The sequence below is a fragment of the Lissotriton helveticus genome, chromosome 9 (assembly GCF_964261635.1).
Source record: "Lissotriton helveticus chromosome 9, aLisHel1.1, whole genome shotgun sequence".
NCBI classification, from domain to species: Eukaryota; Metazoa; Chordata; class Amphibia; order Caudata; family Salamandridae; genus Lissotriton; species Lissotriton helveticus.
In genome coordinates, this window is record NC_136070.1 from 402,389,747 (window position 1) to 402,416,506 (window position 26,760).

Below are 26,760 nucleotides of genomic sequence, written 5' to 3' on the forward strand. Positions count from 1 at the left end.
AATCCCCAAATCACAAATTCCTAATGAATATACAACACGTGCAAATATTATTTTGGACCGTAATAGTGTTAGCTTCCTTTTTAGGTTGTTTCATGAGTGGGTAAATACTTCTGATGCTCACATCATGGAAAAGATTATCTTCAAACTGATGAAAGTGCTTCTCAAAGAAGGCACACCTGAGTAAGCCTATTGTATTTTTATTTTCTTACATTTATGACTATAATACCTTCATCTGCTTCAGGGATGAACAATGGAAGTACTAGCAAGGCTGGGCTTACATTCCCCCGCCCCGCAAAACAAATTACATAATGGGGAGCCACAGCCAATGGGCAAAAAGTTAAGGGAGCCGTGGGCCGAAAAAGTTTGGGAACCACTGCGCTATAGCCTGATCCGACCCAGTTGTACCCCAGCAACACCCGCACCCCCGTCGCTCAATGTAGGGCAGGATTCGGCTCACTGGCTCACTGGCAGGTGGGAGTCGCTCCCGCGGATCCGGCAAATTGGCGGGTGAAATCACCACAGCCGCCCGTATCCGCTGCCTCGGGGAGCCCCCAGAGCCGCTCACATTCCCCAGCGCGGCTCGCTGTCAGGAGCGGGGACGGTGGGGCAGGAAAATGCACCCAAGCAAAACTCTATTGCTCGGTCCAGAGCTGTTCTCAGGCTCACTGGTAAGTGGGGATCATTCCCATGGCCTTTGGCAAAATGGCAGGCGGGATCGTCTCAACGCGAGTTTAAGCTATTGGCATTGGAAATGACAATGCCTTTCATTTATGTTTTAAAAACCAAAACATAAATAAAAGGCCTTGTCATTTGCAAATCATCTTTATACAACAATTCAGAGTTTGATAAAAAATTAATGTAACACATTGTAATATACAATGCCAATAGCTCAAACTTTAAAGCTGGGAGACCTATTGCATTGTAAATGCTTGTTATTTATTGCAGAACTATTTGGACGCAAAAGTGCCTCATGCACAGCTTTTATTGCGCTGTCAGGGGGTCAAATGGAAAAGGCAAAGCTCTGAATAAATGGTATAAGGCTAAACATACTTAAAGTACAAAATGATTAAGTGTCAAACTGTTACATGGAAGAACAGGCTACCATTGAGTTTTTAAATATATTAATTCTAAAGTCTTATTACTCTTTCATTTCATATTTATAAACAATGAAAGGGATGTAATGGTGGGACATTCATTGAATTAAGATATTTTGTTATTTAAGGGACATGCATTGATCAGCATCACTGTTACTTTGTTATATGAGATTACATCCACGTTGTGGTGGAATAATAAAGCTAAAGATTAAAATCCCAGAGCATGGACAAGATACCGGAGGCCCATATTTAGTCTGTGATGGAGGAAGACCGTAGGCTCCTTCCACCAAGGTGTACCCGCCCACCTCTTAGCTGCCAATTAACTTGCAGAGGCAGAAAAAGTATCCTCACCTTAACACCTGTGTCTATGTACCAAACGCATGCCATGTAAGAATTGGGTTGCAGAATTTTGAGGGTGATTTCTACATGGCCGGAGGATTGGGTAAGGGAGTAGGATGGTGCACCATCTCAGGGCTTGTGATAGCCCCCTTATCACTCTTCATGGTGATTAGGAAATCCTAAACAATGAACTATGCCCTCAAAGCGGGCAACAGCTCTATTCTCCTCCACATGCCACAGCAACATTATAATCCCTAGGGTTCCATTCCCGAGTATATTCCTGTGTATTCCTTGCATGCCCCCTACACTCTGAACACCGGTGCCTCAGTTACAATGTTATTTCCTCCAAGCTGAAAGAACAATGTCCTCCAATAAGCATCCTCATGAACGTATTAATCGACCCTGTGAAATATTGCAATGCATTTATTTTTTTCAGCTCCTAAATTGCCATTTTGACTTGGTGCAACTCAAAAGAACAAAAATATTCATGTAGAACTATGATATAGCAATTAATAAATCTATTGCAACCTACTAATCAAAGTAAAAAAGGACAGCAAAAAATGATCCAGTGCGACTACGATCATCAATCAAATCTAGTGTTTTGTTTACATGACTGCAGTCTTTCAAGATATTGTCAAAATATCCCAAACAATAGGTCTAACTAAAGAGGCAAGTTTCTATTCTCTACTAAGAGAAAGGAGGGGATGAGCAAAGAAATGTGGGAAAATTGCAGAAATGGGCATCTACTGCTGAAAAAGACTAAGAAGTGTAGAAAATTTTTCCATGGAGAAGTACAATTAGATAAAACTGTTGGGATCACGTCAAAAAACATGTTTGAAAAAAATCTCTCTTTTCCAATAAACTTTGTCTTGACAATCTAGGTTTAGTTGCACCGTCTTCCCATGTGGTCCTCAGCATTGCCAACCAGAAATGTGCTTCATGTTGGGCTGGGATTTTTTTTTTGGAGCAATGCCCTAAAGTCGACTTCTGATTCCCTTCCCAAAGTAAGTGAACAGATTACAGCAGGCTCCCCCATGCTCACTTGGCACCCCTTCTTTATCCATTGCCAATACAATTGAAACAGTGTGAGGTCCCTGTGAACAAATACAAGGGCAGCAGTAATGAGCTGTCCTGTGGTGAAAGCTGCAGCTGAGCCTAATAGAGTGTGAAATAGCCCACAGGAAACTTTGAAATAGCTGTGCCACTGGACTCCACAGCAGCAGAGACCATTTACCGTGAGGGTCTTTCTGGACGTACTGCAAAAAATACCCATGAACGATAACTATTAAGACCTTATATGATAATAGGGGAATCTTTAACTTGAGCTTGATTTGATGGAGCGGTTGTGTTGTTTTACTCTCCTGCCACACATCAATGAAGTCAAATGTTGTCACGTTTCCATGTTATCATTTAAAATGTTTGTGCTGTCATTGAAAATGATGCCTTCAATGCTATCCTAGAGGCAATTAGAAGTATGTGTAAGGTGGGGATTAAGGGTGTCTTGAGTTTTAAGTGCCACATTTCCTGACTTTGGTCAGGTTTCTGTTTTTAGCCTCATTAACTTCAATGGCAGCTGTTTCTATGGACTTTTTTTATTTTATAATGCTCTTATGCTATGAACACTAGAATCCTCATTTTATGATTTATTTTCTTGTTTTCCTTTTTAATGCTACAATATGGCATTTATGCCACACTTTGAGTCCTCTAGTTGCATTAGTGAAAGCTGTTTTGTCACTGGTGTATTACCGAAACTCATTAATGTAAACGAAAGCAGATGGGATGGGTGACCACAGAGTAGCCTCTGCTTTCAGCAGTGCTTAAGCAGCTTAGCAAGTGATGTGTGGTGTGACATGGACAACACATTCCTTAACCCTCTCACACATTATCAAGTCAAAGAGAAAATGGGATGGTTCTGTCTGCCTCTTCGTTCGGTGGCAAATAAACCAAATAAACAGACAGAAGAGGTTGTATCGTTTCATCTCTCCATTGTGCCTTGGTATGTAACTAACGGAGTTTGTGGAAAAAACCTGTACCATATACACATAGTCCATTGCACAGCCTCTCCCATAAACACTGCCAAATGTAATGCTAAAGGAAGACTTTACTGTCAAGTCAAGTCAATAAATTTATATAGCGCGCTACATACCCAGAGGGTCTCAAGGCGCTTGAAGAGGGGTGGGGAATTACTTCTCGAATATCCAGGTTTTAAGTTGCTTTCTGAATGCTAGGTGGTTTTGAGTGAGACGAAGGTGCATGGGAAGTGAGTTCCAGGTTTTGGCCGCTAGGTAGGAGAATGATCTTCCTCCCATGGTGGTTTTGTTGACGCGGGGGACAGCAGCGAGGGCTTGGTTGGAAGAGCGCAGCTGGCGGGGGGGGTGTAGAAGGAAAGACGTGTATTGAGGCATTCGGGTCCAAGTTCGTAAAGAGCTTTGTGTGCGTGGGTGAGGAGGCGGAAATTTATCCTCTTATTGACGGGGAGCCAGTGGAGGTTTTTCAGGTGACCAGAAATGTGTTCTTTACGCGGGATGTCTAATATGAGTCTGGCTGATGCGTTCTGGATGCGTTGGAGTTTTTTCTGAAGTTTTGCGGTGGTACCGGCGTAAAGGGTGTTTCCGTAGTCCAGGCGGCTTGTAACTAGTGCGTGAGTGACCGTTTTTCTAGTTTTGGTGGGGATCCAGCAAAATGTTTTTTTGAGCATGCGAAGAATGTTAAAGCAAGATGAAGAGACGGCGTTGACTTGTCTGGTCATCGAGAGCGAGGAATCCAGGATGACGCCTAGGTTCCGTGCGTGATCCGTCGGGAAGGGTGCTTTTCCAAGGGCCTCTGGCCACCAAGAGTCGTCCCAGGCGGAGGGGGAGGTACCTAAGATAAGGACTTCTGTTTTGTCTGAATTCAGTTTCAGACGGCTATGCTTCATCCATTCGGCTACCTCTTTCATTCCTTCATGTAGGTTGGTTTTGGCGATGTTTGGGTCTTTGGTGAGTGAGAGGATCAGTTGAGTGTCATCAGCGTAGGAGATGATGTTGAGGTTGTGTTGGCGTGCGATGGTCGCGAGGGGGCTCATGTATACGTTGAAGAGGGTGGGGCTGAGTGAAGATCCTTGTGGCACGCCGCAGATGACTTCAGTGGCCTCTGACTTGAATGATGACTTTGATGTACTGGCTGGCTTCTCACTGTAGTGTTGGCTCCCTGCTGTACTGTTTAAAGGGAAGCACCCTAGGAATGAGTGTGCAATGTCCATATGTACATTGGGCCCGTTTATTTTTTTTATGGTATTGCATAATATATATAAAGTTCTTCATACCCATGATGAAGCTGCAAAGCATTCTGATTATCATCCGCTTCCTAGGAGGCTTTCTGTTGTTGTGCGTGTGTGAATGGTGTTAGGATTGTAGGGTGGCCTTAATCGGAAGAGTTGGGTCAAGTACCTGCGGATTGGAAATGTGCACCAGTCCTGTTGTGGTGAGCTTTTAGCTCGGCTCGTGCATGAGGTGGTGTAGCAAGGTTTTGTTTTAGGCATGGCTACGCATTCAAGCACACACCAGCTTCTTTAACTGTAGTCTGCCAAAAAAATTCAAGTTATTGGAAATATTCAAGTCTTTAAGGTTCTCCATATATCAAGGTCGTTTTCTATTATGCTCATTCATGTAGGAATCATGTTCTAGACCTTGGCTGCCTTGACTGAGAAAGATGCAACATTTCTGAAGGCAGGGATTGTCTAGAAAGGGGTCATTCTAGAATGTAGAGACCTGATTTGTCAGTATACGTTGCCTTTATGTTGAAGCAAGAGACATCCAGTGCTGTGACTGGCTTAAAGTACAATGCACACAGCTTTAAAAGTGATATATACAGCCACATGTAGCCAGTGTATGTATTTGTGGGCTGGTAATGTGGTGCCAGATCTAGATTAAGGTGTTGTCCGACAGCTGCATTCTGCATTCCCGGCAGCCTGTAAAGATGTAAATATGGGCTCGAAGATATAACTAATAAGCACAAAGGAGGCAGGAGAGAACTAAGGCAATGTCAGCCTGTACTCCATGCATAAACACTACGTAAGGTAAAATTCAGATTAGACACACATGATGTTGACTGTTCCTTTGGTTATTTGATCTACTTGCTTCACATTGGAGTTTGGAGTTTATAGTAACTCACATATTTCTTACTTCAGTTTGACTGATTGGGGATGGACCTAGTTTTTATGGCTAGATGGTGGAGGTGTAACACTTGCTTCAACTTATACATATTTCTCCGTTTTCAATGAGCCTAACTTGCGAAGTAGTGAGGAGTCACCTAACCACTTTCTATTCTTATTAGATCTGAGCTACAGGCAGTTCTGGCTATCTGAAAGACTGGTTAGCCTCCAGTGATCAACTGGTCGAGGGTTGAGGAGTTTAAATGTCATCTGACTAGCTGCAGTTACTATGGTTGAAGGAGAAAATGAATCCAGAGAGAGGACTGATGTATAAATTAAACATTCATGTAGCCATGGTTCTTCATTGAACTACATGAGCAGTGGTTAAGAATGGCGCCAAACTGAAAGTGAAAGTGTAAGAGGTTTGTCTGCAAGATAAGAGACAATGGAATGCAGGACCAATGTTGATGAGTCTCTGAAAGAATGTTCAGTGCCAAAGGCATTGGGGAGGTCTGGTAGCAGAAGGGCAGTGACTAATTGTATCAATAAAACCATAGTGGGGGAGTAATGAGGTAGCGCTCCAAGAGCATAAGGGATGGATACGTCCTCCTCTAGTCAATATATGTTAAACAAAGGGATCCACCCTTATAAACTTGGAAAAAATAGAAAAAAGAGTTCCTCCAGAATTCGTGTCTCCTATGTTCAGGGAAAGCACACAGCGTTGTTATAATACCCCTCACCCACCAAAAGGACCCTTGGTGCAGGCTTCATCATAGGGGTCTTCCTGCCCCGCTGCGGGACGGGGCGTGCTGCGACCTACGACTACGCGGGAGCACTGATTATAATACTATATGTTATATAGGAGTGGAAGTGGAAGGGTCAGAAGTGGATGAAAGTGATGAATAATTAAAAAATACCTGGCTCAGCGGAAAAATAAACTTTAATGTTCCTGTAAGCTGTTATTATTAAAAGTGGGGAAAGAGAGGGATGTACTATGCTTTAATGGGCCTCACTTCCTTTGCCGACATGTTTCGAAGCCCTCCCCAGGCTTCTCATCAGGACCGATTGAGATCCCTTCTACACTCTAAATACTAAAGGTAAAAAGTGTTTTCTTTATCTATGTGGTGCATATTACAATCTACATGCATTGTATACTGTACCCCAATAGGTATTTTGCTGGTATGGGTTTTTAATTAGCCCTATGAGCCTGTAGAACGGGAGGGAAGGAGCACCTGTAGTCAGACAGTCATCAAGGTTGCTACCTCGCCTGGATACTACCTCACTGCGGCTCTGTGGAACTTAATTCTCTAATTGTGTCAGTTTTTATGTCAATCCATGTGATAATTGAGGCGGTTTCTGTGCCAGAACCACGACAAAAAAACTAGTTTGTTTATCCAAGATAATTTTGTCTTCTTTAGTTAATGCTGATATTTAGTTGAAGGTGGAGTTTACGATAAGTGTGCCTAGGATTGGGAATAGGGATATGGATTATGAGAGTCTGCTGTGTTGCCATTTATAGGTTCTTGAGGTATTCAGGAATATTTCGTATGCCAAACAGAGCTGGAATATAGTGCTGGCTGGGGTGACTGCCAGGCTTTAAGGAGGATGCACTTGAATAGTCAGCCTGGGCAAGAGCCTATTGTTGAACCTGCTGTGCACAAGGGCTGAGGGGATTGTTGAAATTATTAGAAAAAAGTGGATTTAAGGCAAGCAATCTTACTTGTTGGATAGGATGAAAAGCCATCAGTGAGATTAATTTGATGACCAAGAGATGCATAGTTCTTGAAAGTTGGAGACCCTGGAGAAGAGGCAGTGTAGTTTCTCAAATTCTGGGAGGGTGGCTTCTGAGAAGAAGATAATCTTTTATTGACTAGAGGTGCAGTAAAATCATTATAGTATTACTGAAATAACGGATATTGTAGTGAGTTCTCCAGTCTGTTGGTTGCACAGTGGGGACTGTTTTAATTATATGTAAACTTATCTGCTAAGAGCAGGTACATTTCTTCCTGATCCAATTTTACCGTTTGCTGCTGATTTCTTTTGCTCAGTAGTTTATACTGGAGGTCTGTGGTTCACCTATTCTTCTGCACTGTTGAAATGTTTCCCGTAAATCGTGGTGCTCGGTGTGGAGGACGGGACATTACGGCCAGAGATGCCAACTTTGGAAACTCGGGAGCCTGTTTTGAGTCCCGGCGTTGACTCAGCATCCTGTGATTATGGGCAAATCACTCAATCTCCCTGTAACAAAAAAATAATAATGAATCTGATCGTGTGTAATGTAAATGGTGCTTATGTAAAGCGCCTCATTGCCCTTATGCCGATCTTTTTCGGCTGCATAAACCGCAAGAAAGGAAAAACATCAGTTCACTTCAGAGTAAAGTGTGTGGATGTTCTGGTCCAAGCCTGTTCCCAGAAGTCCAGAAACAAAGCTTTTGTTCGTAAAGCCGGATATGACATCCTGAGACAGTACCTAATAGTAATATTTGGCTCCTCTTTTCCTACACTACAGAATCGCTATTTTGTTGCAAGTAAAACTAAGTGTCGGTTTCTTTACACTGAATGTTATTATTTTGCAACACTGTTCTAAATTTAGAATGAAACAACTTGCAGGATGACTTTTTTTTTGTAATCGTCCAATACTGCCCCCGTGTGGCAGTCACATGGAGTTGTTAATCTGAAATGTGTGTTTTTCAAAGTTTTGCTACACTTGGCGGGGAGGGGGGGAGCAGAAATACTTGTGGCAATAGGTTACTATTATATAGTCTTTATTATAGCAGTTTTGAGTTTCTATGAGCTGTAAATAAAAGATGTTACTGTTATTCAAACAGAGTCTGATGATGTGTTGCATCCCAATGGGCAAAGCCTCGTCAATACTGGATCCCTCTGAAGTCTCTGCCACGCTTCCTCAGCCAAAAATACCGAAGCGAAACCACGAAGAGCTACTGCCGCTAAGATCATTCTGTGGTGCATGTTTTTCAGCGCAAATCTAGCTGCAGGAATAAACATGTGGTATAAAAAGTGTGTATGTACTGTTGGATTTCCTGATTTATCCTGAGACTAGAGGCCACGTCAGCGAGAAACCTTGCTTTTAGGAAGTAACATTTAACATAACACTGGACGGGTGGCATGATTTAGCAATCTTCAGTGTTGGACTGGCCTTACAGGCGTTCTGGCACTGCCCGATGGCTAGACTGAAAGGGTCGTGGGTGGATCGTTTTTTTATAGGTCTCCTTCGACGTGAGTGGACCAAAAATCAGCCCTCAGACCGGTCCTTTCAAGCTGGCCCATCTGGCAGAGCTAGATTGCCTGAAGGGCCAGTCCAACACTAGCCACCATGTACAAGCGCAGGGCTTTAAGTGGGCCGGGTTCTGCCGGTGATGGGACCGGTCTATATCGGGCTCTCCATTTTTTTCCCTCACCCTCAGGGTGAAAACAAATCTTAACCCTGCAGCAGCGCCACCCTGCACTGGGCTATAACTTCAAAGAAACTCACAGTTCTGTCACAGTCTCATTGTTACAGCACTGAAGCATTTTTAATATTATATACAACGAAGCCATAGTTGTTATTTATTTTATGCAAATAAACATCCAGTGACAACACCAATAGTCCTAGCTTGTTGTAGGTGTAATGTTACTTGTTATATAATATATCTGAATGCAATGACCGAAGCAGCAAAATAGCAGTCGGGCGGCACACTATGGTAAGCACAGATATTTACCTTAAGTGTGTTAAGCCACTCTCCAAATGTCATCAGTCACGCCCTTTTCAGAGCCCGCCCCTCCCTCCCATTTTTTTTATCCCACTTAAAGATCTGTACAAGCGGATGCAGGTGACAGGGTATGCAATGCAGGGTCGAAATGTAGAAGAAAATAGGCCCTGGCACTAAAATAAGGTTTGTGACTTTTATTAACTGAGCAGTAGAAAAGAGTCCCGCATTTGTAAATAGAGAAACTGCATTTTTAAAAACATGCTGTCTCTGAGGAGCAGAGAACTGCAGATATTTGTGCTTGCTCGGGCAGCGTGAGAACTAAAAAAAAAAAAATGAAAAGTAGCAGTGAAATTCATGATCATCCTTCCATATTACATAGATAAAAACATTGACACATCTCTGCCCGTCTATTCGCAAAGTGTGATCGGACCGTCTATGCTGCATGCGTTGAGATAACAGCCTGTGCAGTGCTTCTAGTCTTTATTTGAAGATGTTTACAACACCCGCCCACACACAGCCACAAAACATGCCCATACCACTGCCCTGCCAGACTGGCCCACCTGGCATTGCAAGATTGCCTCGCAGACCAGCCTGACCTTCATGCAATGGTGAGGTGCGCGGCCACAATGGTGCTGCCAGGAAGTTGTCGACAGTAAGGTTAGAGGCGCACATTCTCAGGAATCTTGACTCTTCTGAATTGAATCAATAATGACAGCCGTCGGTGGTGGCTTATCCAATAACCTTGGAGTGTAGACTAAACCGACTAGCTGCAAGAGTTTTTCTGTGTATCATTTTTGTAGTTTCAATTTTTGCTTTTCCGTTGGTTGGCAGAGCTTTTCGGCTGGGTGTTATGGAGACTTTGGACCTCATTTAGAGGTTAAGGGCGAATGGCCATCTGCCATAAAATAGACAAATGTTCAGTCCGCCATCTTCTCCATTCTCCTGCCTCAACTGAAGGTGGCAGAACCACTTAGTTTCTGGTGGCGTAGCAGCAGTTTTACCACCGCAGCAGTGATGCAAGTCATGGTGGTAACAAACATGTAAAAAAACAAGTGTCATCCATGAGCTGGCAGAAAATAATTTTTGTTTTCAGAAACAAACACATACTTCAAAACAAACACATAACAGTGTGGATGTCATTGTGTTTTCATTGGCTACACCCACACTGTGTTTTTATCTAATGTGCTAGAGCACATTCAATGGAAAGTCCTCATGGTTATGTCAAGAAACTCATAGTTACTGAGATCTAAATCACCTCCTTTGTCCTAATGATTTTGTAGGATGTGCAGCAGGGCTTAAAGATGATACCATTGCACCTGGATATGATATGAGTGAATTACCATTGACCCTCAATAATGCGAGTGGCTGCTTGTGGCAACATTTTTACAGCTTCCAGCCTTTTCTGTAATAAGAGCTATTTTTGTTTAATGAAAATCATGTCAAGAACTAATAATATTAGTGTTGTATAGTGACCACATCAGGCAAGATTACATTAGTGGCCACTCCATGGAAGACTGCCTGTGGTGATTACCTACGTGCATCGGACGGGGTTACCAGTTGTAATGTAAAAAGGTTTTTATCAATTTGGAATGCCTCTACATGGGTAATACACAACATCCATAACTGCAATGCCACGTTCTCAAATATTATAATAAGAGTAATAAGGCACCCCAATGCCATATGATTTATTGCTCAAATTTCACCCATTTTTCACCAAACATCAGCGGCAAATTCTGACAATACACACATTTTCATCTTGAATACAAGTTTTTCAAGCTTGGTGAGCAAAAGCCTCTAATTTAGTAGGCTGTGATGCACATATGAGAGCTTCTTTGTTGTTCAATACCTTCCAGTAGCTCACAAGCTACTTGTTAGAGGAGCCTGGCGTGCAGGGCCTGTATTACAAGCAAGGGCATTTTATTTAGTTGTAATGAAATTCAGGTAGACAATTGATGACCATCACTTTATAACTGAGAGGCAGGATTTGAAGTAGTAGATGCCATTAACGCCAAGATCTTCAAATACAGGTGGGTGTCATGTGTATGCAGAAGTTGATTCTGTCACTGCAGCCACAGGGCATTTATGCGGATGATGACGATCATAATGGAGAGATTGACTTGCTGCTGCACCATATACATGACCTGTATTTTAAGGCACAAATAGGGGCCTGTTGTTCTGATAGCATGTGAATCAGATTCAGACTTTGTTTTCAGTGCCCATTCAAGAGAAGTGAGTGGTGATGAGAGAACCTTTTAGGTGATGATCTGTCAGTCTGTTAAGGCATAATACCAGTGGGGCGTGATTCCCCATTGCCCATAAAATGAAGAGTTTCTGGAATGACTTGAACAATTACTGTTATGTAAGAGATTATTAATATTCACAGAGGGCTTTCATGGCAGGGCTGGACTGAGAACTGCTGCTTTTGTTACTGGGGTCCGATAACGCAGCAACAAAGTAACAAAATCAGCCCCCACCACTGCAAAACTGACCCCCACCCTTCCATCCTCCCGGGGAAACACCTGATGCCCTCTATGGACAACCCGGACCTATGTATTGGTATGGAATGTGGGTTTCTATAGCTCGCTAATCACCTGTGAGTGCATCCAGGTACTCTGTTGCAAGTGTGTGAGGTCTGCCCTGCAGGCTTCCTCGAATAGCCAGGTCTTTAGCTTCTTGCACTATTATGGCCATGATTGGCAGAATAAGGTTTTGTGACTGATTGACTTGTGGGAGGTCACTCAATGCTTTAGGGGTTAGGACGGAAGCGGCCCCCTGCTCTGCTTTTGTAATGGAATGGAGGCCAAGGTCTTTGCTTAAGGGGTGGTGGGTCATTAGCTGAGAATGCTTTTCTATAAAAAAAGAAGTAGGATCTGGCATGTTCAGAGGGCTAAAGGGTAGCTCCATTGTGAGAGGGAGGTGCTGACCCTGTTTATCATGTGGGTGGATGAGTATTCTTGGAAATGCTTTATGGGCTCATCTCTGGGGTGGATGTCAAGGCTACTTAGAAAGAGGATGTTACAAGTTAGCTGTGTTCCCAGAAGGCTGTGCGCATCTTTTCGCCGACCAGTGCTCTCTGGAAGCGCGCATCCTGCCACCGAGAGACTGCACCAGCACCACTGGTCTCATAATTAAAGTTTGAAGTATTCCAGTTCTTCTTAGTGTGATATATTTGCTCATGTATGCTGTAGACTGTGAGCTCCACATGGGCAACTGTTTTAAAACATGGACTTTGACCTCGTTCTAAAGTCCCTGATAAGACAAGGGATGATCATGAGAGGCAGTTTTAAAGAATCAAACTGCCACCCCAAATGCAGCGCAAGGTACCTAATTCACAGGCATGGGATACGGATGTCAGCGTTTATTAAGAGCATCTCAAAATGGCAAAGATGATAATGAGAACAAAAAGGGCTGGTAGCCAAGAGTATTAGCTGCTACCCTGAGAGAGTGGTTTCTAGTTCTAACAAGTAGCTTGCAATTTCTATCTGCCAACCAGTCATATTCACCGGGGATATAGCTAGGCGGTTGTGATATTTAAGTTATGGCACTGTACTTTTTGTAATTTCTGGCATTTCGCATTATGCGAAATTACGCCATCCTGCCACAATGCCTAATTATGCGGTGTTCGCAGCAAACTTTACCATGAGTGCACTGGAAAAATGCAGTTGGCCAGAACACGAGTGGCTGTTGCTCGCACCACTGTTTTTTTTGCTACTTTCTTTTAAACTCCGAATGTGTCCTCCCAACAAAAATTGATGCAAGGGCACATTTTATCCTAAAATATAGTGCTACCAACAGAGTCAAATTTCATGTAATTACTTTTGCGAAAGCAACTTATGTGAATTTGGCACACACCCTGACATACCTTTAAGGCACTGAAAGAGAAGTGGTTTTGCTGCATATTTTATTTCTGTGGGAGAAGTACACTAGAATTTTTGTTTCTTTTACTCTAGTATTTTATCTGTTCATGGTGGTTTCTTTCCATCTCTCCATCTACAGGGCACGGGAGGACGATAAAAGCCCTCCAATCATACCATTTGAATTTGACCACAATGGTCATGATGATTCACCAACGGTATAGAGGCAGCATGATAGCATAGCCTGAGTCAGGCTCAAAGGTTCTGCATTTGGTCATATCAGTAACAGACCTACTACTGCACGCTCTACAATGTTCATTCCATGCAGCCTGATAATAGGTTTCAGGTCTTGCCAGTCACCGAAACATGATTTAAGCACCACTTTAAGGCTAGTGTTTAGATGTTGTTGTCAAATAACCACTCAGTAATTTTCGTGAAACTGTTAGGATATCAGGGGCATAGAGCTCCTCATCCACTGGCCCGGCCACTGGTGCAATCCTCTCTGTCTCTATAACTGTAGGCATTTTTTTTTTAATTTTTTTTTTTAGTTGCTGGTTTGTACCATACTGGTAGGCAGATGGCTCACACATGTAATCAAAGACCTCTGCAGACTACAATGCTGTGCATGGTCCACAGAAGCTTAATCGTTCAATTTCACAAAGGGAAATTGTGCTCCTCTGGGACCCAGATCAAGGTTCAGAAGTCTTCAGCTCAAAGCTGGGTACAGGCAGCTGATTTAGCGGCCTAGTATGCAGCAGAAATGGGGAGATATATAAATACAATAGTGAATAAAATGGCAGGAAATGTTTGGTAGTGGATTAAAGAGGCACGAGGTGGATTTAAGACTATGTAGCGTTGGTATTTGGGCCACAAGCATTTAATTGCACTGGACGGAGCTTTGGGCACCTGTACTTATCCTTTTACAAATGGGACAGAGGAGGAGTTCCTCAGAAGGTACAGAGGAGGAAGACAACAGGAGATGAGGATTGGAAAGTCCGCGAAAGCAGCCAAATGAGGAACAGAGGGCAGCTGAAGATGAGGTGGAATAAAGTTGAGGGTAAAAACAGAAAAATGAGTAAGAGCCAAATGAGAAAAAGGAGAGAGCTGTAAACGCTAGAAACACTGTTTTCATATGTGGCATCGAAGTGTTGTCCGCTTTGAACTTTTGTCAGGGCTACATGGTTTCAGCTCATTTCTAAAGTTGCTTGGTTCGTCCCAGAATATCAAGTAATTTATTCAACAAAGCTGGCAACACTAGTTACTACTCTTTAATTTTCTTGCTATGTACCCACACCTTTCAAAACCATTAAGACTTGCTTTATATACTAAGATTAAGTTCTTGCTTTGTTTTAAGCGTGAGACTCAAATTTTATATAAAAAACAAGCTTTATTTAGTTTTCATGTGCCCATAAAATCCTACACTTCATGCAAGTAAATGGGGAAATTAATTTCCTCCATTTGTGATCGAAATCTTTCTTTTGTGTATTCCCAAATTTTTCCATGTATGCTGCTCTAAAGTGGAATATAACTTTTAGATGTGTATATTGCACAGGTGTATGAAACATAAAACACATATGTTAAATGTTGGTGTGGCAAGACCTTTTTTCAAAAATAAACTCACATTTGTAACTCACAAAATGTGAATATACACTTTCTTCTTGGAAGCACAAATATGTTACTTTACACGCTGCCTATTTCAAGAGGTTTCTGTAGACATCCTCTTTGGAAGAGCTAATTCCATCTAGTTTAATAATTGGTGGCCCAGCAGGCTTGGCCGTGCCCCCAGTCCGAAGAAAAGTATGAGGCAACAATATCTTAATCGGATTCAATTAGAAAGCAGGTATATTTGCATGTACATTACATTACAAAACACCTGATCAAGGAAAAAGAGACTCACAATTTTTGATTTTCAAAAAGTGCATATTGCATCATATATTTACAGACAAAAACAATCAAGGGAGATGCAGTATAACAGCACTTGTGGCAAGTAATGTGGTGGCAACCCAAGGGGGCTTTTGTGCACTACGTGATAGTGAAAGAAACAGTGACGGTGCAAGTGACAAGGTGAGAAAACAGCGAAATGGCGCAGGCAGGTAAATTGGATCACAGTATATACAAATTATCGGTTCCTTCTTTGTGAGTAGATTATTGTAATTGGTTTTGGAACCAGAAGTAGGAGATGCGCCATGAGTTTTGTGCCGAGATTTCCAGCACCCAGTGTTGCATCCAGCGGATCGCTGATCTACTGGACAGATCGCCTGACCGCACTGTGCTCGCCGTATTGCTGACGGTGTCCATAACCCAGGCACCCGGTAAGATCTTCGTCCTTAGCACTCCCGATCATTCCGCCCTTAATCCAACCTGTTGTTAGCCTCACAGCCTTTACAACTTCATCCAGGTTCAATTACGGAACCGCCCAGGGGTGCATACCGTCCGGAGCAGCCCGCCCGGACCCGTTTCCTATCCCGCACGGCCTGAACGGGGCTCAGTTCACGCCGCCCCCCTCCCCTCCGCCCTCCACGTAAGTTACTTCGCCGGCGGCATTCTCAGCGCTTCCTTTCCCTGTTACCTTTACTTTCAGTCACCTTGCTTTCCCTCCTGTCTAGGACCCGCCGAGCCTTCCTTGATTCTTTTTGTCTGTAAATATATGATGCAATATGCACTTTTTGAAAATTAAAGAATGGTGAGTCTCTTTCCTTGTTCAGGTGTTTTGTAATGTAATGTACATGCAAATATACCTGCTTTCTAATTGAATCCGATTAAGATATTGTTGCCTCATACTTATGTACACCCAGATCTCAATCTGGTCTACGGGTTCACTCCTGTTGCTTTTCCCTACCCAGTCCGAAGAAAGCAGCTAAAATTTTTTGCAGCATTAATGATAACTCTCTCGCCATGAAAGATCAAGCAAATTACAGTTGTATGTGGGACATGTTATGGAATTCTGTGTGTTACGAAGAATCTTTTACTTTGTCGGAAGATTATCATTCAGGATCTAATTACTAGCAGGCTTGATTATGGTAATACCCTCTATGTGCCCATGGCTGATTTGTTTGTCTTCAGACCATTCAGAATACCACCACCCCTATGATCTGTGACCTTCCCCCGAGAACCCCATCACATCCCACTCAGAGGCTGCTCCACTGGTTGCCATTCCATTGATACCTTCAAGCCCCTTTGGCTTGTGCCCTGGGCCCTTGACGCTTTAGGTCCTTTTTTATTTTAGCTCTTTTTATAAACCTGCTAGGGCTTTACGATCTGCAAATCAAACTCTAGTGCATACTAGGTGTATTGGCCTTGCTAGGACCGGAAGCAGTTTGGTTTTTGAGTGAGTTTTGCACTTTATAAATCCACGTAACACAACAAAACACACCAAAACCAAAACTAAAGATAACATAACCCAAACCATCCTTCATCATAAAGAGGCACACTCAACAACACGGGTAAACTAGGATTATATTTTCAAGATTTATTAAATTAAAATCCTATCCTGGTGCACACAGTATGACTAATAACTATTATGAAAAAAATATAGTGCCAATGATACTTGTCTGGAGGCAGAGCATTAGAAAATATTATAGCATTATGACAATATTGGAAAGCTTTTTTTTTCATAAGTATCCCCTTCCCCGTATCCCCTTCACCTCCCTCCCCAGGCTAACTAAGCTAAATGAAGGACCAAAAGAGGGATATTCAAGTTTCATAGATGGTTCACACACATATATTTTTTCTTAACAATAGAAATAATCTTCAGTAAATAAACAGAAGCTGCTGCTCTTGTCTCTGCATCGAAGCAGCTATGTCCTTGAATTTGGGAGATCAGCTGTGCGGGGGACTGAAAGTGCCTCCCTGCTGTCTTCATCTGGGAAAGGTGTTTGTGGCTACTTCATTTTGAAACGAGAATTGCGGGCCTGATTCAAAAAGAGCCTCCGCAGTTGTGGTGGAGGCTTTGCAGTTGTGTTGCTCCAAAATGAGAAAGTCCAGTGCAGAGATACCGCCACGAGTGGCAAGACTCCGCCATGACAGCGGAGCCTCAGCCATGACTGCGGAGGGTCTTTGTGAATCGGGCCCTACACAGATAAATTCAGCTGAAAAATGCCCACATTTCCACCATGTGGTGTAATTCCATAAATACGTGCTGATGTTTAGAAATAAGTGCTGGTGCCGAGCACAGCAAAACACCAGCACAAATGAAGCACTGTTTATGTTACTTTCCTTGTTCAGAAGGCAAAGGATCTTGTATAATGTTGTGTACATCACAAAGTGATGTGTAATAAAAGTGCAGAAGTGCAATGTTGTACCATATTTAATTATGCACTCAGGGTTCTCTGGGTAGAAATGTAAGCCCTGTGCTTTGTAGGGGTGTTCTGCTCCATTTAATTGTGTATTTTCATATGCTCTTATGTTCTGCTTTATCCTTCAGTGAACAAAGTATTTGCCAAGCCCGGGCCTCAGTGATGGTCTATGACGATACGAGTAAGAAATGGGTGCCAATCAAACCTGGACAGCAAGGGTTCAGCAGGATCAACATTTATCACAACACCACCAATAACACCTTCAGAGTAGTAGGAGTCAAACTGCAAGACCAGCAGGTGAGAACTCAAACCCAACGTTTGTTTTTATAACCTATCTATGTAGAGAGCTTATGTTATGTTATGTTATGTTATATGCTATTTTATAATGCGCTCAACTACTACCGGAGTATCCTGGTGCGGAGTGACCAAAAGAGAAAAAGCGGAAGAGGAAAGCAGGAAAATAGGGCCGACGGGGGGAACCTAAAACGCCATTTTAAACAGGTGAGTTTTCAGAGCTTTTTTGAATGAGCCAAAGTTCGGGTTAGACCAGAGAACTAGAGGAAGGTCATTCCAGGCAGACGCCGCTCTGACCGCAATGGACTGCCCACCCAGCCGGGATCGCCGGAATCGTGGGACCTGCAGCAGATGTTGAGTAGCAGAGCGCAATGGCCTGTTAGGAGAATACCGACAGAACCGTTTCATGAGGTCTACAGGGCCATGGCCATTAATGGCCTTATGGGCCAGAGTGAGTATTTTGAAAAGGATCCTTTGCGGCACTGGCAGCCAGTGTAAGCTCTGCAAATAGGTCCGGACACTCATGCGGCTGGAAATGTTGCCTAAGAGTCTGGCAGTGGCATTTTGAATTATCTGGAGGCGCCCCACCAGATAAGCCGGTGAACCACCCAACAAAGTGTTGGCATAATCGAGACGCGAAAGGATTAATGCTCTCTCAACTGTCTCTCTTGCTGTAGACGGAAGATATGGAAAATACTTCCGCATCGCTTTGAGGGTGCCGAAGCACCCCCCGTCAGTTTGTTAATATGTGCCTCGAACGAGAGATCTTCCCCGAACCAGACTCCCAAATTCTTAGCCGAGATATCAACCGAGCAAGGTAATGGAAAGCCAGCCGGCCAAAGTGATTCTCTGAATCTAGAAGGAAACTGACCATACATAAGATTTCCGTTTTATCCTCATTGCATTTCAGCTGGGCGGCAGCTAGCCAGTTGAAAACCGAGGATAGACAGGACCGAATCGTGCCTGTGTCCAGGTCAGCGCCAGGCCGCGTAAACAGTAATTGCGTGTCATCGGCGTAGGCTATAATTTTGGCCCCCAGTTGTTCCGCCATCTTTATCAGGGGCGTCAAATACACATTGAATAGCAGCGGGCTCAACGTTGATCCTTGAGGGACCCCCGTCAAGAGTGGTTTATCTGTTGATGAAAACGGGGGAAGCCAGACCTGCTGGGACCTAGCTGAAAGAAAGGAGCCCAGCCAGTCCAAGGCCAAGCCCATAACGCTAATGTCAGCAAGGCGGGAGAGAAGGCGTTGATGGGGCACCGTATCAAACGCGGCAGAGAGGTCCAATAAAATTAGAGTCGCTCTGCCTTACAATGAGCTTACAATGTTCATATAGTTTATTGTATACTGATGAATGTGTTTTCCTATCATTTCGAAGTTTTCAATATAACTGATGCTACCATTTGCTGATAGAATGTTTCCTGCTGACATTGGAAGAGAAGAAGAGGCGGGCTGTGGTTATTTAAGATGCAGCAGATCTAGTTCAGGTCAATCTGATAATCCCCATACAGAAAATCTCAATCTTAGACAATGTGTGGAAAAAGAGGTACAGAGAGGTTCCAATGCACCTTTGTCCATCATCCCCTACGCATTTCCCATAATGCCTTTTTTCTTGCCACTACTTGTGACTCTCTCCACCCTCCAGTGTCCCTGTTGCTGACCCATTTCTTTATCCCAGCACCTCTACCCATTTGTCCCACCGAGATAGAGCAAGCCGATAGGCAGGGCACAACTCCTAAAAAATAAAAATAGTTGGGGGACTAATTAACATAATCACTTTGCAATGATGTTACATTCCTTCACAGGATGTGATGTCACATTAAGTAATGTCATTGCTCTATCAAATCCTTTATGTTATAAGGGAATTGCTCATTTCATTGGATGTATGACGTGACAACGCATACTTTTACAACGCCTACCTTTACATCGCAAGTTTTAACAACACATACCATTACAACGCATAATGCTTTTGGGCGCTGGATAGTGAATAGTTTAATTTACTACTCCAACTCCAGTCCCCGTGGATAGTAGGGAAGGTGTTGGATAGTACATTAAACCTATTCCCTATCCTAGAGCGCCCCCCAGCACTATGCGTTGTAATGGTTTGCGTTGTTAAAGTTGCGTTGTAATGGTAGTTCGTTGTAAAAGTTTCGTTGTAAAGGCTGTATACCATTTCATTTCTCGCTATGTCCAAGCCTTTGACAGTTATTCAAACTTCATCAAGACAAAGCCTGCAAAGCCAGTCACAATTAGGATTGTGCAGTTGCATGTGCATTCAAAACCTTCTTTATGTGGCTGGTGGGAATGTCCTTGACTTGAGGATTATTACTTAGTAGGTCACGGGGCTGCTCCAAAGACCAGCAACCCTCATGGTTCCAGCTGTATAAGTAAAACTCTTTAATACAAAAAAATTAAAGCATCCATGTAGGTACAACAGTTTCAAAATTGCTCCAAACCTTTACCTTGCTGCAGCCCCATTTAGACTTCATAAACAAAAAAGTGTGGCATATAATCACGGGGAAACTAGGACCTTATTGTAGAAGTTTATTGAGCAGGTGCCTAGGCCCAAGTCCACTCCACATACCTGGGACCACTCCGACCAGTCTTGGCCCTTTCAGGTCCGCCTTTGCACCTCGAGGCTCCCGCCTCGCGCCCTTAGCTGCATTTGCCCGCTCGCTCTCCTCTCACACTTGACCACGTGCTTCTTGCTCCTCTTGTGACCTCTCTGGTTAGGGCCTCTCTTTCTCTCTCTCTTCTCTTCTTTTTTGCCCCTTAGCATACCTCTCTTAGGTTTCCTCCTTGTGCGGCTTTTCCGCATTTCACACTTTTCAGTCTCTTTCATTCCTTCTGCTTTTCACACTTTTCAGACTCTTTTTCAGCCTCTTTCTGTTTACTCAGCCTCTGTTTGCCCATTTTGTGCTCCATGTGTGCCACGTTCTAAGTTTACCCTTTCTCAGCCTTTGTTCACTCTTTACTTTTGTCCCAGTGTTTTTCTATTTGCAACTATTTTGGTTTCTTTTTGCCGCATTTCAGACCCCCTCACCTCCCCCCACTCACCTGTACTCTGCCTCTCCCTCCTGCCGCCTCACGCTCCTTATCTGCTTCCCTTTTCTTATTGCGCATTTTATCTCTCCTCCGGCATCTTCTTCCTGCCCTCGATAGCCCCGCTCACCAGCTCCTACGCTCCTCCCTGCTCCCAGGACCTACATAATGTTGACAGCTGTGGGACTGCACCGTTCTCAGCCAATCCACAGCTGGACGGCGCCCAGCACCACGACCCCTGGTCTAATCAACCCCTGCTGCTACCCAGCTGCTACCCTTCACTTGCTAGACCGAACGTTCCCATAGATGCAGTCAAGAAGCTGAACGGATTCATTCCATTCACTGCCTTTGATTGACTCTGGCGCGGTTTGATTTATTGTCAAATCTGGGATTACGTTGTCCATCCAAGAAGGAATCCCTTGACAGATTGGAACTCTGCGCTCTGCATATGCACATGCAGTGACGCCTCATTCCTACCAACCTTTCATACATTGGAAAGCCACGGTGCCCCTTTCCTTCTCAACAACTGATCTGTGTGAGAAATTTTCCATCCCGCTGCAACACTCATGGTGTTCCCAGCCCTTCTCACATCACACTTGTCCTGAGGAAGACCCCGGTAGTAAGGTTCAAGACACCTTCGGATATAGAGGTCGAAACGTCGACTTTATAGCACTTGCCAATACCTAATCGACAGTGATAAATAAACTGTGATCTCATATGTTATATGGCAAATATGTATATAGGATGTAGACTTTGACTATCCGGTATATGACCAATATATACCGAAACTGTTTGTGATATGTTTGTCACCATCACCAAACTCTCTCTCCCATCACTTACTATCTAACACTCCCTTACCCCCTTTTCCCTGGGCACCACCCATAAGAATATGATACTTTGTCAGGTTTGTTCCTACGATTGTTCAAAAAATGCATTCCCAATGTGATTAAATAACATTGGTCGAACACTACTGTTTCCTTTCTCATACTGTTGAATGCCTAGTTTAATGATTTATGTTTTTAATTTTTCTCCCCCCTCGATGTGAAAGCTAGTAATGCACTGGGACCACTTCATTATATACTCTCTGGTTAGGGCCTCTCTTTCTCTCTCTCTTCTCCTCTTTTTTGCCCCTTAGCATGCCTTTCTTAGGTTTCCTCCTTGTGCGGCGTTTCCGCATTTCACACTTTTAAGTCTCTTTCATTCCTTCTGCTTTACACACTTTTCAGACCCTTTTTCAGCCTCTTTCTGTTTACTCAGCCTCTGTTTGCCCATTTTGTGCTCCCTGTGTGCCACGTTCTAAGATTACCCTTTCTCAGCCTTTGTTCACTCTTTACTTTTGTCCCAGTGCTTTTCTCTTTGCACCTATTTTGGTTTCTTTTTGCCGCATTTCAGACCCCCTCACACCCCCCCTCACTCACCCGTACTCTGCCTCTCCCTCCTCACGCTCCTTATCTGCTTCCCTTTTCTTATTGCGGCATTTTATTTCTCCTCCAGCATCTTCTTCCTGTCCTTGATAGCCCCGCTCACCACCTCCTACGCTCCTCCCTGCTCCCAGGACCTACATAATGTTGACAGCTGTGGGACTGCACCGTTCTCAGCCCATCCACAGCTCGACGGCGCCCAGCACCACTACCCCTGGTCTAATCAACACCTGCTGCTACTCAGCTGCTACCCTTCACTTGCTAGACTGAGGACACTAAACCACCTTCTACTGCCACACCACACAACTTGGTAGGACATTTCTCCCACCCCTACATTCAATTGAATTCTGGGACCTCCTCAACTGCAGCGTACCGAACCTGGGTAAATCCAGCTTCACCTCCCGATTTTGCGGTGTCCATCCTGGCGACATACAGATTCGACACCAGAAACATCTTCCCATACCTGGAGTCGGACTAGTCATTGCATGCAAGGACACCATTAAATGTGCAACAACCACAGACCTGAACACTCCCTTCATGGAAGACATGAAGTTCAGCCTATTAAATAATGACAACTCCACTCTGAAGGGTACCCTTGCATACAGATCATGGACAAACTTTAGCAACATCATCTCAGACTTCTTCGCTTCCCCCTTCAACCCCAAGGACTTAATACTTTGTGACAACTTCAGTCTCCACCTGGAAGACCTTAACCACCACTCCTTAATTGAACTCCTAAAGAGTCTGCAGAACATTGGTCTTTCCTAGCTCATCACTTACCCCCACACACATTGGAGGACACACTCTAGATGCAATCTTAGACACCGGCAGCAGCGTCAACTACAACGCCATCTCACTACTCACATGAACCAACAACTTCATCTTCTATTTCACAATCTCCTCTCTCCAAACCAAAGCACCCACCAGCCTCAACCTACCCATCTGGAATTGGAACAGACTAACCGAATCTGATTGGTGCAGCACACTCAAAATAAACCAGCCCAACACCACGATAATCTAGTCAAGGATATCACCGACTTCAACCAGTGAATCTCAAGCTGCCCTCCTCAAGAAACCTTCGGCCAACCCCAGCGAGATCATCAATTTCTGCCCTATCTACCTGCCCAAGTTCCCAGCCAAAGTGATAGAGAAAATAATCAACCAACAACTCACCAACCACTTGGAACTTTCCAACATTCTTGACCACTCCCAGTCCAGTTTTCAAAGCAACCATAGCATGGAGACAGCACTCATCGTCACCACCGATGAGATCCAAACTCTACTAGACCAAGGAGATACCAGCGCCCTTATATTGCTGGTCCTCTCCGCTGCGTTCGACATCGTGCACACTGCAGTCTCATCAAAAGACTTCACAAAAAGGCATTCAAGGACCAGTCCTCAACTGGATATGCTCGTTCATCGCAGGAAGTACACAAAGAGTCAGACTCCCATCTTACACATCAGAGTGAAAGACCTGATTTGCAAAGTCCCTCAAAGTTCATCTCCCAGCCAAAACCATTTCAATGTCTACATGACACATATCGCACAAGGCATATCCATCTTCTGCGCCGATGACACCTAACATATCCTATCCTTCTCCGACAAGTCCACCACAATAAACGTCACTGATGGCATAATCAGCGTAGCAGAATGGATAAAAACCAACTACCTCAAACTCAACTCTAACAAGACAGAAGTGCTGATCTTTGGGAACAAGAAAGAACTCCTCCCTGGGGCTCTACCTCCTGGCCACCTTGGTCTCATGGCGTCCTACACCAACACCCACTCACCATGCAAGAAACCTGGGAATCCTCTTAGATGACGAACTCAACATGACAGCACAAGTAAACGCAGTCAGATCCTCCTGCTTTCATATACTATGCATCCTCAAAGAAATCTTCAAACGGATACCCTGGAACACCAGGCGTACAGTCACTCAAGCCCTTGTCACAAGTAGACTATGGAAGACTCCGGCAACGTTCAGTACACAGGAATCTCTAACCACCTCCTCCACGGACTTCATACCATCCAGAACATGTTGAAAGACTCATCCTAGAACTCCCATGTTGCACTCACATTACACCATACCTCGGAGAACTCCACTGGCTTTTTATACACAAACGCTGTCAACTCAAACTCCTCACACACGCATACAGGGCACAGCACAACATATGGCCGCATACCGCAACAGCCCCCTTCACTTCCACCAACCAACTAGTCCCCCTTACTCAGCCTCACTCTGCCTCTCCCCACACTCCATGGATCCACAAAAGCGCAGAATGGGAGGCCTAGCTTTCTCCCACATCATGACCAAAGACTGGAACAACCTCCCTCAACACATCAGGACTTCCTCCTCACTTCTTGAATTCTGCAAGAGGTTGAAGACAGTCTAGATTGGCCAGAACAGATGGCGCCTACATTTCTTCAAATGCAAATGATAATTTCTGTGGGTCCCACCTTTTCAGGGAAGATACTTGGGAATCCTTTGACACAGTCTGGCACTTGAGTCCCAAGGGTGCACTTCTCATTTGAAATTCCTACATTGAAATGATTCCAAAGTGGAAGGTGGGAGTTTATGACCGGATTTGCAGCAGTTATTTGACTTATTCCAGTTATAAAACCGGAAATGTTTGTTAATTTCCTCATCATCTATCCAGCTGGTTGTTAAAAAGAAAAGTCCAATGTCCTATTGATGTCTGAGTGGCCCTCCTTCCCAAGAGACAATGACTAATTTCTCATCCCTTATAATGCAGGTATTATCATTTATTAACCCCTAAAATCCCTTTGTTCTTTTCAAAGTCCAGATGGCATTCCTTTCCAAATGATATAAATACATTTCCCACCTTGTGACATGCAGTTTTGGACTTTGCTAGTTCCACACATATGATTGTCTCCACAGACTAGGACTACGTTAAATATACCAAAGATAAATATTCCACAGAGGCAAATCTAAAGTCAAAGACATACTTTGGTTAGATTCAAAGATATCCTAGAAACAATGTGACTGTGTGTAAAGATTATCAAGCCATGCTGGTTTTGTAATAGATAAATAAGTATCCTACTTTGCCTAGTTCTGCATGGAAAGTTTCTGGGTGATCTGTCACACTGGGCTTAGAGAAGGGGGGGGGGGGATTGGCTGCAGCCGAAACTGCTGAACGGAATTACACTACATTTGGCAGAAAGCTAGATCTTGGTCCAGAAAGATCTCTTCTCATAATTTGGTGTAAATCTTTTTAGTAGTTTGGGAGTAATTAAAGAAATATACAGATCTCTAGGGACGTGGATCCTCCATTGGGTACCCACGGATCTGAAGCCTAGTTAGAAGGAAAAAACCTCACCACTCACACACCATACCCCCGCCGTGCGCAGCCTGGGGTTGGGTGCATACGGGGGGGCGAAGGTAATTATATATTACTTTATGTAAAAAAAAAATAGAAATTCACTGAAAAAACTAAAGGCTACGTTCTAGTTATGTAGACATTTTACCCCCACAAAATCATAGAAATTCAGCAGTTATAGTTATACTTATAGTTATACTTATAGTTTTACTTCTAGTTTTACTTATAGTTATACTTATATTAAGAAACTATACCTCGTGGTCTAAAGTTAATGAACGGCACGAGTTATAGATTTTTTAATAAGTAGAACTATAAGTATAACTATAACTGCTGAATTTCTATGGTTTTGTGTAGGTAAAACATCACTGTCCCTTTCTCGCAAGATACGGCTATGACAGACTTTGGCACTCAAGGTTTGCCAGAGGGTCACAGGTGTGGCAATCCTGCGACGCAACCTCCCCTTCGTACTCACGCAAACCACTAACTAACCTCAGGGATGTTAGTGCCTCAGTTTAGCATTAGGAGGGAACGCCCTTAATTTATTTTCCCTATATTCTCCTCCCTCGACACTCACACTGACCTTGAAACAAACCGCTGATCTTATTGCTTTCCTACACCCATGGGATGACACTGGTTGTGGGCTACTTCATCACGGTCATGCAACCAGACCTCGATATCACAAGCACGCCCTCCGCAACAAGGACCCTGCACGCAAAATATCTAATGAACTGGGCAGGTACCCTGGGCAACTGTGACACCTGGAGGACTTGACACCCCCACAGCAAGCAAATCACTCATACCTCCGCAGCGCACCACACTCATGCGCGAATCGATAGCATTTTCATGCCCGCCCTTGACTGCCAGAAGATCAGAGATGTCACTATCCTTCCCTGGGGCATCTTGGATCACTCACCTCTGCTCCTGAATGTGGGTGACCCCCTGACACACTCCGTCCGACGTGGAGGAGGAATGCATGGTTCCTTCAGGACAAAGACTTTAAGAAAGCAGTTGAACCAGAGCTTCAGCAATACATTCTCAGCAACGTCTGCTCTGTCTCCTCCCCGGGTACCCTATGGGAAGCTGGTAAGGCCACCATCTGTGGCTTCGCCAACGGCCACCTCATATTCAAAAGCCTGGTCCACGACTACCAGATCACTCTCCTGGAAGCTTAGGCGACCCTCCTCGAGAGGCACACTCCTGGAGACAGGGACGACCTTCATACCAGGCAGCTCGCGCACTT

At 43.9% G+C, this 26,760-nt stretch overlaps 1 protein-coding gene across 12 annotated transcripts in view; it reads left to right on the plus strand.

Annotated features, from left to right (window-relative positions):
- The window catches only part of EVL (Enah/Vasp-like), a 528,612-nt gene that overhangs the window by 210,811 nt on the left and 291,041 nt on the right, over positions 1-26,760 (plus strand). For all 12 annotated transcript variants that reach the window (XM_078660169.1, XM_078660175.1, XM_078660166.1 and 9 more), the window contains exon 2: positions 17,553-17,721. In XM_078660169.1, the coding sequence (XP_078516295.1) occupies positions 17,553-17,721 (169 nt within the window). The remainder of the gene's footprint in view (positions 1-17,552; positions 17,722-26,760) is intronic.